Genomic DNA, 15,857 nt, shown 5'->3' on the forward strand with positions numbered 1-15,857 from the left:
TTAATTACTTATAATGGCAGGGACGCAATTGACAGAATGGCACTGGATCAAGCAACTGTCTAAGTTACACAAAAAGATGAACTTAATACCATGGGCTACAATCCTCTGCTACATGTTTGCCTTTAGCTTCCCATACAGAAGAGCAGAAGATCTTACAAAGTAGATGCAGCAGAGTTTTATTCCTCTGCTGCTCAACTATTGCAATTTTTCAAAGGCTTAACAGCTGGCCAAAGAACCAACCCAACTGCAAACAGATTGTATAGAGAAGCACAAATGAATTTGTTCAGGGCCTGTCCCCACTGCAGCGTTATGCAGAGGATCAGATGTGCCCTCACAGCTCTGGGAGAGGCTGACACTCGCATGCTGGGACACGTGTACAGAAGTTGAAGGAGGAACTAACCAATGTGGTGGTGATTGTGGTGACTGGCTACTGCCTTTTTGTTGGTGCAGAAGTCATTGCGTATGAGCAACGTCTCTGCTACTGCTGGCATGGTAGAGTCATTCCCAGGGCTACCTGCCTTCTGCAGAGCTTCTCAGCAAGTCCCTGCAGTTCAGGAAAGAGACTAAGTGGCAAAATGGTTATGGGAATTCCCCTGTCCCTCACTTTACAGCTGCAGGACTGTTCTCTCTATCTCTTTATATGCTGAGGAATACAATGAAACATGAGCTGACAGAAACATCAGAGGGTGATCCAACAGTGAGCTAACATCATCTGAAGCGATGGTGTCTGGTTCCCCATAGTGACAACAGCAAAATGGAGTGCCAATGAGCACGTCTGATGTTCTGTGGAAACAAACTGCAGCCATCAGCTAAAAAAAGCTACAAGACTTTTACTGACTCTGCAGAAAACTTAGCAGGATTTGACTGACAAACAGGTATTGGTAAGATGGCAGTTATTTCTTCTCCATTGGAAATAATTTCATCAGAGTATGTTCATTGGCTCCATCGCTGGAGTGCGTCCTGGTTTTGAAAATTTTGCTCTCAAGAATAAAACAGGCTGCTTGAACTCAGTTTATGGCAGAATATTAAAACATAAGGTTTGCATAAAATCACCCCTTTTTCATTTACTATTTATCTTCTGAGGAAAGCAAAACAATACATAATTAACCCAATCAGGGCATATATACAAATGAGCATGTAAATATGAAATCACATTTCTTTAGGTTCATAAACTGTCTCTTCAGGCATCCTGTCTGATTCCTGGTGCTCGAAATACCTCCTCACAAGATCAGGCATTTACTTCAGGTACTCATAAGGTCATGATCTCTTCTTTATCTAAGCCAGTACCAGGGCAAACATTATTTGGCTTTCCTCCCATCATCCTGCATGCTGTATCTCTAACCTCCTTTCTTTTCCCCAGCTGAAAGACATTTCCTAGGAGTTAACTGAGCTGGCTCAGTTTCATCCTACTAAAACAGTGCAAATACAGAAAGTTGAAGAAAAAACTGTACATTTTAACAGGAGACATCTAAGGATGTCAGCCTTGTGGTTAGTTATTTGCTATATGACAACCCTACATTCACTGGGAGAAATCAAGTAGCTACATTTTCATGCTACACCCTTACTATGGGCTACCTTCTCAGATGACTGCCTGTTAATAGACAAAATAATCCAAACTGAGTAGACAGAACTGGTACTTAGTTTGGGAGATGCAGCACCTGTCAATGCAAACCTATGAAATACCAAGCTTGATCTGCCATGCTTGGGAGACTAGCCTAGAACTTCAAAGTCCTCTGTTTCATAAATGGTGTCGATAGAACCTTGTGCTTCAGTCTATCAGGTTTCCATTTTTAAAATTGTAACTTTTTTCAGTTACATTTTTTTTATCCTGCTGATAAATACATTTAAGGTTGAGAGTTACAATTACAACGGGATGTTGACCAAGCCTTTAAAGTTTACAGATGAATAATGCTCACTGGCAAATAAATAAATACATAAATGATTATCTGTCTTGTTTCACTGTGAATGCAATATAAACATAGATGTTAAAAATGTACATACGTGATGAGCCAGGCAATCCTGGTGCTCCTGGCAGACCTGGTAAACCATCTCTACCAGGACTGCCTGGTAATCCAATCGTTGCTCTTCCTGGTTCTCCCATTTCGCCCTTCACACCTGGAATCCCTGGAGACCCCCCAGGGCCCATTCCATCTAGACAACATTGACACAATGAGCAGCTATCCAGCAGCAAACATATTGTTGTATTTTTAATGTTATGAAAATTACTGTGTCCTGAACTGTAACCATGTTAGCAAAGGACAATTTATAATGGCATACAGAGGAAAACTTATTAATTGTAGCTACCAAATGGCTCCCACTTACACACTCCTTTGGACATCCAAAAAACTTTATAAGGCTGTATTCAAGTCCCTCTAATAGTTAGATCATGAAGTATGGAAGACTGTAATTTGTTTATTTTCATATTGCGCTTGAGTGAGGTGTTTATATTTGCTTTAGTAGTTCCTAGCTCTGGATCATTGCTGGTCAGGACTTCACAGATGTATTCATGTGAAACAAAAATTTTCAAATGAGATTTTTGATGGGACAAATGGGTACCAGCTACAGTGGTTTTATTTAGCCAATCTGACAGCTATTTGCAAATACGAGAAGTCAATCAAAAAACACTCATTTTCAACATTTGCAATTATTTAAAATGTTCCATTTATAGGAAAGGTTTTGCCAATCAACTCATTTGAAATAGAATTCAAACAACCTTCTGTGCACCAAATATTTACACCTGAAGCTTTGAAATGGGCTGTAATCACTGTGTAATTCTGCTCCATCCAAGAACACATACTATGTTTTCCTGTGCCATCCCTGACTCATACTTCTCACAGGGCAGCTAGCAAATCAGCCAGCTGGAGGAGCAGGCTAGATCCAACACCTTCAACATCTTCAGGCTGCTAACTCAGAGTCTTCTCAGCAACAAACACACAGAAAACAGCCTGCTAAGGGCAATTAGCAGATGCTTTACCTCTCTCCAGGCCTGGAAACCCTGGAGCTCCTGGAAGGCCTGGCAAACCACTGCCCCCTTCATCTCCTGGAGGACCAGGTATTCCTGGGTTTCCAGGGTCACCTGGGGCACCTATTAGACAAACACAGAGAAACAAAGAAGAAAAACCTGTGAGAATTTCTGCTGAAAGACTCTACTTTCAGCAGAAAGGTCTACTAACTCAGTGGCCGCTGATATTGCCAGTAAAGGTTTCAAAGCCATTAGCAGTAAGGCTGTTAGTCCAAGTTAATGGTTATGGGAAAACTTCCTCCTGAGCTCTGGAAGAGGTTGTTTAAAACTTGACGACATGCGAAAGGGGGAATAACAAAGAGAAATTTCCAACTCACGATGTGGAAAAGTGGTAAAATACAGTAATAATGAAAGTTGGGATCAGAGAAAGTGTTTTAAACTAGTTCCAAAGCAAAATGGAAATGTGTACCTGAAATGACTACACCTTCCCTGTCAACAACGATAGGAGGGCCTGGGGGACCGATGTCACCTAATTCACCCTGTAGAAGAAAAGAGATTCACACCATTATTAGAGATGGGTGGTAGAGGGGAAAACTGCTTGTCACGAAACAGACTGCATTGTGGTAGCAGGGTCTGGTCATTCACTGACTAAACATTTCTCTTTTCCTTGGTGAAGAATCCACTTGTTCACTTTGATATTCTGCTATTCACAATTATCTGCAGTCCTGGTTTATCTGCTCTTCCTGTCTGATGGAACTGATGGCTGCTTAAGACAAAGTGCTTGCTAGTATCCAGCTGTCCTCTGAAGGCATCCTGTTACCTCAACAGAAAGCGCAGACAGGTACACACCATGTGTACGTAGGACCTATAACCATGTTTGCATATTGACCAATACCACACAGACCACTTTTTTTCAACTTGTGGTATGAATATGAATTCATAGCTGCTATGAATTGTTAAATATACATTTTTAAAAGCATTTAGCACTGCAGCTATCTGTTGCCTTGGAATCCTGAATTTGAATAATAGGAAAATTGATTCCTCCATAAAATCACATGAAGAGAACAAGCAAGTTGTGACAAACAGTGGTATTGCTCCTTCTTCTCACTCTAACACAGTATTAAATCCTATTTAAAACAGGAAGTACAAAATCTGACTGTTGTCCAAATCACCATCATATGTAATATATAATAAACACAATTCAGTGTGCCAAGGCAGCGCAACACTTTGATGCTTCTTCCAGTATTACTGCTCTGTACATAAACTTTGACTGTTATTCCATGTGCTCCTCACAAAAAAGCCCTTCAGCACTTGCATTTCTCATGCCTGCCAACCATAAACCAATTTTGGTGGCAGGTAAGTTGTTTTCATAGCAAACTACTACCCCACCATTTTCCACTCAGTTTCCAGATGTCTGACAGTCTTGGCAGCTATCTTAAACATCCACTTACTTCCATCTAATCTTGCCTCAATTGCCCAGTACATGTGGCATTGGTGTAAGGATGAAGGAGACAAGAGACACTATATATACACAACTGTAAATCATGAAATTACGTGAATAAATGTTGCAAAGGTATTAAAATATCTGAGTGTTCACAGTTCAGCAACCGTTCAATTTTATTTTCATCGATAAAGTAAACGAGGAAGTAAAAAATATTGAAAATCACAGTCATACAAAGGTAAAGAGGGGGTCTGACTGGGGCAAAGACATTTATTCATGCAAATATCTTTACAAAAGCAGCGCTTTAGTGTTTTCATGTGAGAATTTACCTTTGTGCCTTCAACTCCATCCAGTCCTGGATAGCCGGGAACACCTGGATGACCCTGTACAGTCACACAGGAGAACATTTTTACACAGTGAGACAATAAGCCAGTGGCTAGCTGAGACACCTGCAGTGCTTGGACTTGGACCACAAACCCAATTCATACTATTACAAACACTGTCAAGCATCTGCAGAAGTAATAAAGAAAGAGAAAACTGACGTTATCAATTTCTCAGCACTCACAAAATACCTGAGCCTTTAGGCCTCCTTGTGCTGGAAAAATTCTGAGAACTCGTGAACAGGCATGGTGGTGTCTCAATGAAGAGGGCACTTTGGAGCTCTCACAGAACTCCAGAAACGCCTGAAGAGTCTCAAATGCTATTTTCCTTGCACCCCACACTTACTCTTCTCTTTGTTCCAACTCCATCAACACACTGGTCCTAAAACTTTTTCAATGCCAGCTTTCTGCTATCCATTTTCTGGTAGCGTTCTCAGACACCAAAGCTCCCCTTCTGGATGCATGACTGGAAATCTACACTGAAGTGATCTATTTTTGTCTATTAGGTAGTGTATCAAACTGAGCCCAGTATGGATCCCAAATCCTACTGCAACTGCAGAAAAAATGGAATATTCTAAGAGCTCTGGAGCAGTGAACCTTAATTTGAAACTCCTGAAGTTGTGGACAGCTGTCTTTGACAGCAGCCCATGTTGCTTTCTTGAACAATTTCCACAGGTGCATCTGAAATCAGAAGCACTTTAGCATGTTTTCAGCCCCTTGATCACCTGGCCACTTCCACTTGGTACACTACAAAAAGGTAAAAGTGAGAGGGTTTGGCTCTTCCATAAAGAAATGTAATTTCCACCCTGTGGAGGTGGTCCCCTGAACACGCAGGGATAACTACAGAAACAGTTGAAGAGATTGAGAGATGGACTTTCCAGTTAGTGCTCACTAGTTTTATAGGGCAGATGCATTCACGCATCAGAGGAGAGCTTGGAGCCAACAGAGAGATCAGAAGATCGTAAGCATGTATATGGCTTCTGCAATTGTAAGTACAGTAAAAAATAAAAGAACATTTCACCTTTCTCCCTGGAATCCCATCAGATCCATCCAGTCCCAGAAGACCCTAAAACAGCAAAACATTTTATGTAGCTCTGAAAGGTTCCATGTCAGTCTGGTCTTATTATATCAGGCTCCAAGATCTCAGTACCAAAGAATGAAAAGGTAAACTTTCAAAAGGAGAAGGTACCACTAATATTCCTTGTCTTCCACATACTAACAATCACCATTGAAAGAATTCAGCAGAACAATTGATAAAGGACCTCTTATCTTCTTTAGTCATTGTCTTGCTAATCAGTAGTTCAAGTTAAGTGAGTCATGGTGTCTCAACTTAGTAGAAAGTCAGGTAGGTAGTTTGTAATTACAAACCCATGAAACTTAATACAGATAAATGCTTTCTATCTTGATAATTTGTTCTTCACGTGCAGAACAGAATGTCTTGGTCTTTCTGTTGTGTACGAGTACCATTTGTCTGCAAAATCACAGTGATTTGAAGAATTTATGGCTGGCTTTCAAAAAAAAAAAGCTTTCAAAAATTGGAAAAACACAGGCCTAGTGGTGTCAAGACCTCCACGAAATAGTTCTGTATGATTTTCTTGGACTGCCATGCTTGTATTCATCTTTAATCTCACCTTTAGTCTGAGACTTTACTGAGAGAAGAACTATCTGTTGGATCTGTTGTTGTATGACACTGACTACTATGGGTCCCAGTCCTATGACTGGGACTTCTACATGCTTTGGGAAAGCTTGGTGAAAAGTTCACTTCATGAGACTAGCTTGAGAACAAGGTTACCTACCCTGCCACCTGGCAAGCCAGGCACACCTTTTTCTCCTTTTTCTCCAACACCTCCAAAGCCCTGAGGAAAAACATCAACATTAAATCCATGATCTGTCTGCAATTTAACAGCACAGCCCTAACACAGAACAAGCACAAATGCAATTATTACTGTAAACAGTACAACAGAGACACATAGGAAACTGACTTTTTCTTCTGAGCTTCTTCTGCCCCAGAAAGAAATCCCATATCAAGCAGTGCAATGTGTGCAGTACATTATCTTCTTCATTCAATGCAAGTAACACCTGGCTATGAACGCCCTGCAAGTCCTGCTAACTCCATATCATATTCTACATTTTAAAGTGCTTTGAAATCTTATTTCTTAACAGCAGTAGTTCAAGGCAGTACTCAGAGCATACTTTTTCACTTCTAAATGACATAAAAATAGCATTTTCATGCTCAACATTTGGAACTGTTTGGTGGCTTTCCCACTCAGCAAGAAGTATCAAATCCAGAGATGTAACACCAGGATTTAATTTCAGCAAGTTACAGTAGTTAGGCAATTTTCAGGCTTCAATCGTGAAATATCTTATGCTTGTGGTTAAATTCACACATATGTTCAACCCCATCAGCTTCAATGGGCCTCTTGTGATGCATTAAGCTAAACATGCACATAATGGAACATGTCCAGAAAGGCTAATAACAAACTGTGCTTCACGAACTTTTTTTTTTTTTTGCACACCATTATACTGAGAACAGCTGTAGGTTGGAAAAACTGGCAAACAATTTATGTTTTTGGTCAGAACTTCCACAAAATATTTATTCCCCAAACTTATCTAAAGAACCTGTGTTTACAGTAGGTTATAAGCTGGGAAATAGCTCTCTGGAATCCAGAGATAAATTGTTGTTGTTAATTCATACAGGGAAGATGCTACACATTCCTGAGTTTATGAGCACTAATGCTTAACAGGCCATTTAAAAACTGGATATACATATATATATAGAGAGAGAGAGACAGAGACAAACAGTCAGACATAAAGATATGCATATGTGCTTTACAACTTTAAAGTAACAAAATGTATGTTTAAACATAAGTAAACAAAAATAAATAGGATTTTTAAAATATATCCAGCTCTGTAGGACATCAAGGAACACTGCCATCAAGCGGCCACGTAAAGGTTATGTCTACTTGCAAATTTCCTCTTGCAAATGAAATGTGCTGAAGTGATGACTGCTTTATTCAATCTCTAGCAGGACAAGACTGTCTTCTTGACATTTCCAGGACAAAAACTGATCAGATTACAATTACACTCTTCAAAAATCCTGTGGACATTTGTATCAGATTTTCAAAGTTCTCTGGTGCCTTGAAACTCCTGTAGAGATTTTATGAGCTATGCGGAGGCTTCTGGACCATCTAATCCATATTAGGCAAAAATTAAAAACTCTCCTCTGCTCTTACCGGCAGGCCAGGCAATCCTTTTTCGCCCGGCAATCCTTGAAGGCCTGGCTCACCCTGAAACAGGGAAGAGGTAAACATAATAAACCACTGAACCCATGAAAGCAAGACTTACCCCAACCCACCCATCATACTCCTGACTCCTAAAGCGAGGCTTTGTAACTTATTTGGCAGCAAGGAGGCTTGATTTGTGTCATCGTTTGCCAAATATGGTCTCTCTCAGCAGTGTGCTGATGCATGCAGCAGATTGTCTGTGACCACTTCCCATGGCTTCACAGACCACTGCTTTGGAGTTATTGTTCCTCCACTGCTAGAAGGCAAACCAGAAGCATCTCAGATTGTCGTCTAGGGACTTCAAACATTCATAGTACTTCATAGAAAGCAGCAAAATAGCACATAATGAGACAGAATAATGTCTTCACAATCCTGCTTACAAATTAAAGAGCAAGCCAAACAAACTGCACTTGTCTGAGCATCACCTCATGCTAATGTAACCCCACCAAGTAAGACAGAGTGCACCATGACTTATGCAGACTCCGCAAACTCAGACTTGGCTCCCAAACCAGCCTGTGTATGTCCTACATTAATTCAGCATATGTAAATTCCGTGTGTGAACAGAATCTTTATCTCAAGATCCACAGAGCTTTTAGAGACACACTGATGATCTAAATATGCACCTTAGTAAATGCCTGGATAACAAAATATATGTGATTATTTCAAAGTATTGTGCATCACAGGGAAAGCAAGAGACCTGGAGCTTCTTATTTATTTTCCCAATATGATTTCTTTTTTTTTCCACTTGTGTTGACAGTTTCACATTTCACACGTCCAACACAAAGAAAGTACAGTTCATTCATTTAGGATTAATGATGGAAACCTTTAAATAGCTTTAAGATTTTTCATTCTGAGGGGTATGGATCCTCCAGTGCTCCACACTGCTCTGAGCTAACAACATTTTTATTCAATAGCCATCTGACAGATTAAACTAGTGCATAAAGTGAGTATGATTTGGCAATATAACAGCCCTCATTGTCTGGTATTTTTTTCAGCTTTCATAGCATGGACAGGAATAGTAAATTGTATTTACAGACCTTTTCTCCTTGCTTCCCTTTGGGGAATCCCATGAATTCTAGTATTCCAGTGGATGGTGGGGGACCTGGAGGGCCAGGCAGTCCTACATCTCCCTGTAAGCAAAAGAGGAAGCTATTAACATAAGAAGAGCTTGCTTAATTTCCAGTGAAAGTTGTTTCTGAAAAAAAGGCCACTCTAATTTTATCCCTCGTACATAAAAACTGTGTGCCTGAATTCTGGCACCGAGTTTGGTCATGGAAGCCAAAAGTCAGACTGAAAATTAAGATGAACAAAACATTAAACTTGTTTCACAGGAGCTGTGGATACGAAACAATGAAAGATTAAATAAGAAAACAAAAGGCTCAGCTTTAAAATCAGAAAAATAAAAATGCCCCAGAAACACTTCGAAGAGCAATATGAAAGAGAGGAAGGCAAGAAACAACTAGAAATGTAGCATGCTGGGAACTCATTTTAACAGTAGCAGAATCAAAAACTCTGAGAAGCTGCATTATGCCAACATAAATCCTCACACAGACTGCAAGATACCCATTTAGGATAGTAAGACTACAAATTACACATCAGTTGACCTAATGAATGTTATGTAATCCAAAGAGAATAAAGTCTGTAGAAAAATTCAATACAAGAGGTAAGGGTCCATATAAACTAAAAGACAGATTTGAAAGTTGTCTAAGGAAGACCTCATATCTTGATAGCCATGAAAACTCTGCACAGAAATGAGATTTTCTTTCCTCCCTTCACACAGGCAAAGCTCTCATCCTTTTTTCCATGTAAAAACGGATCAGCAACCAGCAAGATTCTTCAGTATTTGGACTGTCACTCAGTCCAAAAGAAGAAAAAGGCAAAGAAGAAAATGCTGTAATCTAGCCACCTTCTAGAGATTAAAGCTATAATGGAACACTGGAACACAGTTGCTTCACACTCTTTCCATAACTGAAAAAGTTTCACCTACCTTTTCTCCTTTCTCTCCTTGAAAGCCTAATCCCATATTACCCTATGGCAGAAAACAAACAAACAAACAGTAATGAGTGAAGAAATGAGACAAAAAAGGTAACAATCAGGTATGAAAAGACAACAGAAAGAGTAGGTACTTACTTTGGGACCTGGTGGCCCGGGGGGACCCACTGGACCCTAAATGTGAAAAAGATTAAGATTTTATTTTTTTGACTTGGGTAGGATGCACACAATGAGATCAATGTTGTAATCTTCTAGTCTTCACATCTATGATAGACAGCATAGCCCCTTGGCACTCTGGTTAATTAAAAAAAAATCTTAATTTAAAAGCAACAAACTTTTAGTTTGCTTTTACCTCCACCCAAATAAAACTCTCTTCTAGTATCTTGAAAAATTGGCTTTTCAGCACATTTCATGATGACAAAGGCTCCAAACATGCAGAGGTCAGCATATTCCCTCAAGTCCTGAGCCAAGGAAGTGCTCAGAATGGTATCAAGTACTATTTGTAGATGGTGCTCTAGGGCTTTGTTGAAGCTCTCATTCATGACTGCTGCACTGGACACTGCTCCAGAGGAGAACTTGTGACTAGTTTAAACAGCTTAAGTATTCTACACCTGAAAAATGTGCTTAGCACTTCTAGATGCACAAATGCTTTTGCTCATTGTCATGAGACAAATACAGGTAAGGATGAAAAATTGCCAGCATCTTGAACTGTTCTGTCAACCAGTGCAACAGTCAGGGTCTCTTACTTGCAAACCTGGTAATCCTATAGGGCCTGCAGAACCTGTTGGACCTGGAAAACCTTTTGGGCCCTATAAGAAGAACATAAGAGAAATACAGGATGTGTAGTAATTATCCCACCAAACCACAACCAAACACTGTCTCTGAAAATATGAAGTAATATCCCCTAATTATGTAGGTTCATTTAATTTCTATAATAACCTATTTCATATTAGTATATTTTTTGCAAGTCAAAGTTAACAGAGTTAAATGGTAGAAGGGAGTTTGATTTTAAAACGGAAAAATAGAACAGATAATAGCAAAAATCTGACTTCCTCTAACATAACGTGGACCCATGCATACCATAAGAAAATTGTAGTTATTCATGCTACTGGTATCATGCAAATACATGCCCCATTAATTTGAAAAGTGTCCTTGAGAATCAATACAAGAAGAAATACTTGCTTACTATAATATTTTTTTAAAATAATTATTCCCCAAATTAAATAACTTACAGAAATTCCGTCCAGTCCAGGAAGACCATTTTCTCCCTAAAAATAATAAATGCATTAGTAAAAATGCCACTATATTATTGCATCAAGCTAGTAAGGGCATTAAGTTTTGTGTAAATAGAAATATTTGCTTTTAGTTAATGTTAGATCAAGTGCACATGGGAAAACATTTTGACATCTGTGCTTCCATATCTAAATCGGGCAACAGACACGTTCCAAACCTCTGGAGAAATGTCAACCATTTTATTTAAGGGTAGCGAGAGAAATTAAAGTGGCACTAAAAAGTTGTATTCATCATAAAAACACTGGAAAACACACATACAAAGTCTTTCCTTACAAAAACAGTTTAAAATGTATTATAATGTATTATAATGTATATAAATGGGTAGAATTTTTAAAAAGTTGGTAATTTTGACCAAAAAAATCAGTGTGAGGGGCTAGGCCTTACATGACAGAAAAATAAATCTTAATATTTTCAACATTTAATGAATCATGAGGCTGCTAAATGTACCACAAGAGGCACTGAATCCTTTACAGCATTTTCCAAGCCTAGTCCTTCCAGCAAAAAACAAAACCAGTGTAAGTCAGAGAGTGTATGTTTCAAGGCAACAAAGAATTAAATTTTTTAAATGAGTATAGTCAAAGAACCTATTATCATTCTGAACAATACACTGAGATCATCTATCCATAGTTTGTATTCTATGCATAGGAAATAAAATTACAGACATGATACAGACATTTTAGGCAGAGGTCCTTATTAAACAAAGAGAATAAAATCCTGACTTCATAGTGGTAAGTGATGGACTACAAGTGGGATATGATATCCATGATATCCAAACTCAGAGTATAACTGGTTACTTACTACTATCTCCCAGTAAAAAAAACACTTGGAGCCAACGGGGATTTTATGTTAGAAATCTTAACATGCACCCATGAATCTCCTGGGTTGTTTTTTCAATGGACCTGGCACATGTGAGGATGCCAGTTACAGGAAAGTTTGGCGTCTAAAAAAATATGCTCTCTCACACAAGTCAGGATAAGCTCACAAGAAATTCTTCATATCTTCAGTTTGAGGCCAGCAAGGAATAGTGATAGGTGCCCAGAGACAGCTGAAGGACCAGCAACTGCTCTCAACACTAACAGGATGAGCAATGTCCCAGCATTCCAGCATGGGATGAACAAGATGTGTTTGTGTTGCAAAGAGCAAGCAAGTCCAAGTTCTGAGAGCATTCTGTGCTGTCATTACATAATTAGAGGGCTTTTTCACAGCTCTGCCTTCAGACATACCTAGGATACCCTCGTCTAACATCATGAGCAATATAAGCTGCACCATCAGCCCTGTGAACTCTAGGACATCAGTGTTTCTCGTACTGCATCTTCTGCCATGACAAATCTTACCTTCATCCCTTTAAGGCTGCCTTGAGCAAAAACAGGTTCTCCTTTAAGACCTTTTGGGCCAGGACGACCCTGATAAAAAATAAATGTCAAAAGTAAATTTCTAGAAAAAAAAAAGATACTGTTTTGGTTTTGAAAGAAATTATATCCAGTATTCTGAGCAGGGCAAACTCCTGGCTCCAGTGAACTGCAAAAGTAACACTGCAGTTGTGTCAAAGAAGCTGTGGTATTAGGAGAACTTAAGACTTCCTGGGGCTTTAGAAAACCAATGTTCTGCAAACATTTTCTTTGCTATTTTCCTGTTTATATTAGATTTTCCCTTTATTTTAGGCCTTTGACAACTTTTAATATCCTATTTGAATTTGTTTGACATACTGTAACCCTCCTGTTCATATACATGTCTCTTGTGTAGCACTGTAAATCACCATCTTTATTTAGAAACAATAAGAAAAAAAATGGTAGATCTCATGCTCTGCAGAAGTGACCGTTATAATTCTAGATTTACCCAATTTATTTTAATCTTGATCATCACATTCAATTTATCTGAGATGATTTCATTTAATTGCCATTTTAATTTGAGAGGGTGAGCTGATCCAAGCAGCTTTCTTTGCCAAAAATATAATCCTACAAGCATTACAAAAGAGAATTTTGAGCAGTAGGTATAAGTAAATCAGTTGCTTTAGAAAACCATACTTTAACTTGTTCTTGTTGCTTTCTGTATTTTCAACATTATATGCACTCTACATCTGGACAACATGTAAAGATTTTTTTTAGCATAGCTTAGAAAAAATGAAATAAATGGCAATACTTATATCTGGCAGATGTATTTTCTTCTTCTTCTTCCTGTTTAAATGCAAAGGAGCTCCACTGCTGGTAAGATTAGTCACATAACTTGGGCTTCTAAGATTAGGCTTTGAGTGTGAACAAACATTCAAATATTTGTCAAATACTTGAATATCACACCAAATAGTTTCTGGTTACATTTTGAAACTAACCCCATATGTTTGTATGTATATATAAAGAATATAATTCCCCAAAAATATGTAAGAGTGGAGTTCTTAAAACAAATCCTACACACTTAAACAGGGTGTAGAATGTGAACCAGCTACCTCCACTGGTTCACATAGGTATTGTGAAGAAATACCTATGGTATATACCTATGGTATATATAATACCATATATATAATACCATAGGTATTGTGGAGAAATACCACATAGGTGTTTCTTCAAAGACAATTCACCCGCTAAGGCAAATGGGAAGATGTTGCTCTTACAAGCATCATTCTGTGTAAGATGGGAGTCTTGTCCAGTGCAGACTAGGTCAAACTCAAAATTGGTAGGGAAGTGTTTTCAAAAGTAAAACACATACCTTAGGAAAGTAAATCCTACTGACACTCAATGATACCAAAGCTTTTAGCTGCCTTAACACCTGAAGGAAGGCATCCGATATTTGATGCATAGACCTGAACACGTGATAACTTCCTTTTCTGAATCAGCATCCACTAACTTGAAACTTGCCAAGTGCAAGATATTTGCCATTTTATGGTTCTTAGAAGCTTTATCATGGTCTCTTCTGAGTCAGATTGAATGTTGCCAGTTGCAACGGTATAACTTGTTGAGTGAACACATTGTCACAGGATCTTTATTTTATCTTCAGAAGTTAACATTTAGACAGTCAATCAGAGTGGAATTCCAATAAGAAAATGAAACTGAGCTCCAACAATGCTAATGAAATGAGGGTTCTTCCTAAGAAATTGGAAGTCACTTTTCCACCAATGGCAAGAAAAGCAAATCTTAGCTTAGTAACTACAAATGCTCTAGTTGCCTTGAGACGTACCGGCAGCCCAGGAATGCCAGGAAATCCATCTGTTCCAGGAACACCAGGACTCCCAATGGTACCATTGCAGCCATCAAGGCCAGGCAGACCTCTGGGTCCAGACTGGCCAGGGTGACCCTGTGTAAAAGGGAAAAAGAGAAAATGACTGACAGGAGGCATTTTATTAGTAATACTGTCCCCCAGAAAACTGATAACTTCCAAATGGCAACATAAAACAAAGGAACCAGACAACTCCCACTCAAGTTCAGTGTATGGTAGACTGCAGTTGAACTAGCTTATTCAGCCAGCATTGTTTATCCTCCCCAAAGCTTAAATCCTAGAACACTGGCTGGTTTCATTTAATTATCTTTTCCTCCAAGGGATAATTTTCTGAAGTGCATAATTTGTGCATGAGTAGGTCCTGAAAGTGCAATACTGGTCCCCTAGCAGTCTGAACTACATGGTGTGACACAGCTCAGCACAGCACACAAGGGTGCACCTGACACCAGGAGTGGGAGTTGCTCATGTAAAAACAAAGGGAAAAGGCAGGTTCAGCAATACTGAGAATTTACAATTCTAATCTGCTTAAAGTTTCAGTGACTTCTCTTCCTCTGCACTGTGGATTCTTTCTTTTAATAGTTCAACAGATGTTCCAGCTCCAGCATCACACCATTCAAGCACAACAGCTTTTCTCATTATATTACACTTAAAACCTTAGGCTAAACAACCAGGACAAAAACCTAATAAAACTAGCAGTCTTTAAAAGAAAGTATATGTGATAGTCAGTTAATAAGAATTGTACCTAATTCTGATTTCACACAGTTTTGCCCTAATATGGCTCTATTAATTTGACTCAACACTATACTGCTGCAAAGGAGATAAAAATTAGAGCCTTTAATTATTTTTTCTTCAGAATCCTATGGGTTTGCATAGGCATAACAAAGAAAGGCAAAACTGTCAGTCTTACTGCTCAAGTATCGACTATCTCTTTATTCTATCCATCTTTTCACAGAAATGAGCTCTGTGGCACTCAAAGACAATGTTTTGTGGCAAGAGGAAAAACGAAACTTAGGGAGAGAGTACCAGTAACCAACAGTTCTCTCCCTCCCCTTTGTACACCCTGATCTTGAATCATCCCCAAACTACTTGTGTTTGATCCCAAAGGTTCATCCCTAAGACACCGCATTAAACAAGTTATGACTCATACTAGGAAAGTAAAAAAATAAACACAGATAAAATGGGAATAAAACAGAACATTAATAATCCTTCGTGCCAGATACTTAAAGCAAATCAGATTTGTGTTACTAAAGGTCTTCCAGTCCAAGCCAATAGCATTACCTCTCACCAAACTCAGTGAG

General features: G+C 38.9%; 1 protein-coding gene across 1 annotated transcript in view; it reads right to left on the minus strand.

The window, feature by feature from the left end:
• The window catches only part of COL4A6 (collagen type IV alpha 6 chain), a 133,033-nt gene that overhangs the window by 24,879 nt on the left and 92,297 nt on the right, over positions 1-15,857 (minus strand). The window contains exons 6-19 of the mRNA XM_068697107.1: positions 14,521-14,637; positions 12,687-12,755; positions 11,292-11,327; positions 10,806-10,868; positions 10,198-10,233; positions 10,055-10,096; positions 9,105-9,197; positions 8,017-8,070; positions 6,580-6,639; positions 5,805-5,849; positions 4,733-4,786; positions 3,432-3,501; positions 2,975-3,085; positions 2,002-2,151 (exon numbers count right to left, since the gene is read on the minus strand). Coding sequence (XP_068553208.1) covers positions 2,002-2,151; positions 2,975-3,085; positions 3,432-3,501; positions 4,733-4,786; positions 5,805-5,849; positions 6,580-6,639; positions 8,017-8,070; positions 9,105-9,197; positions 10,055-10,096; positions 10,198-10,233; positions 10,806-10,868; positions 11,292-11,327; positions 12,687-12,755; positions 14,521-14,637 — 1,000 coding nt within the window. The remainder of the gene's footprint in view (positions 1-2,001; positions 2,152-2,974; positions 3,086-3,431; positions 3,502-4,732; positions 4,787-5,804; positions 5,850-6,579; positions 6,640-8,016; positions 8,071-9,104; positions 9,198-10,054; positions 10,097-10,197; positions 10,234-10,805; positions 10,869-11,291; positions 11,328-12,686; positions 12,756-14,520; positions 14,638-15,857) is intronic.

The sequence above is a fragment of the Anas acuta genome, chromosome 13 (assembly GCF_963932015.1).
Source record: "Anas acuta chromosome 13, bAnaAcu1.1, whole genome shotgun sequence".
Lineage (NCBI taxonomy): Eukaryota > Metazoa > Chordata > Aves > Anseriformes > Anatidae > Anas > Anas acuta.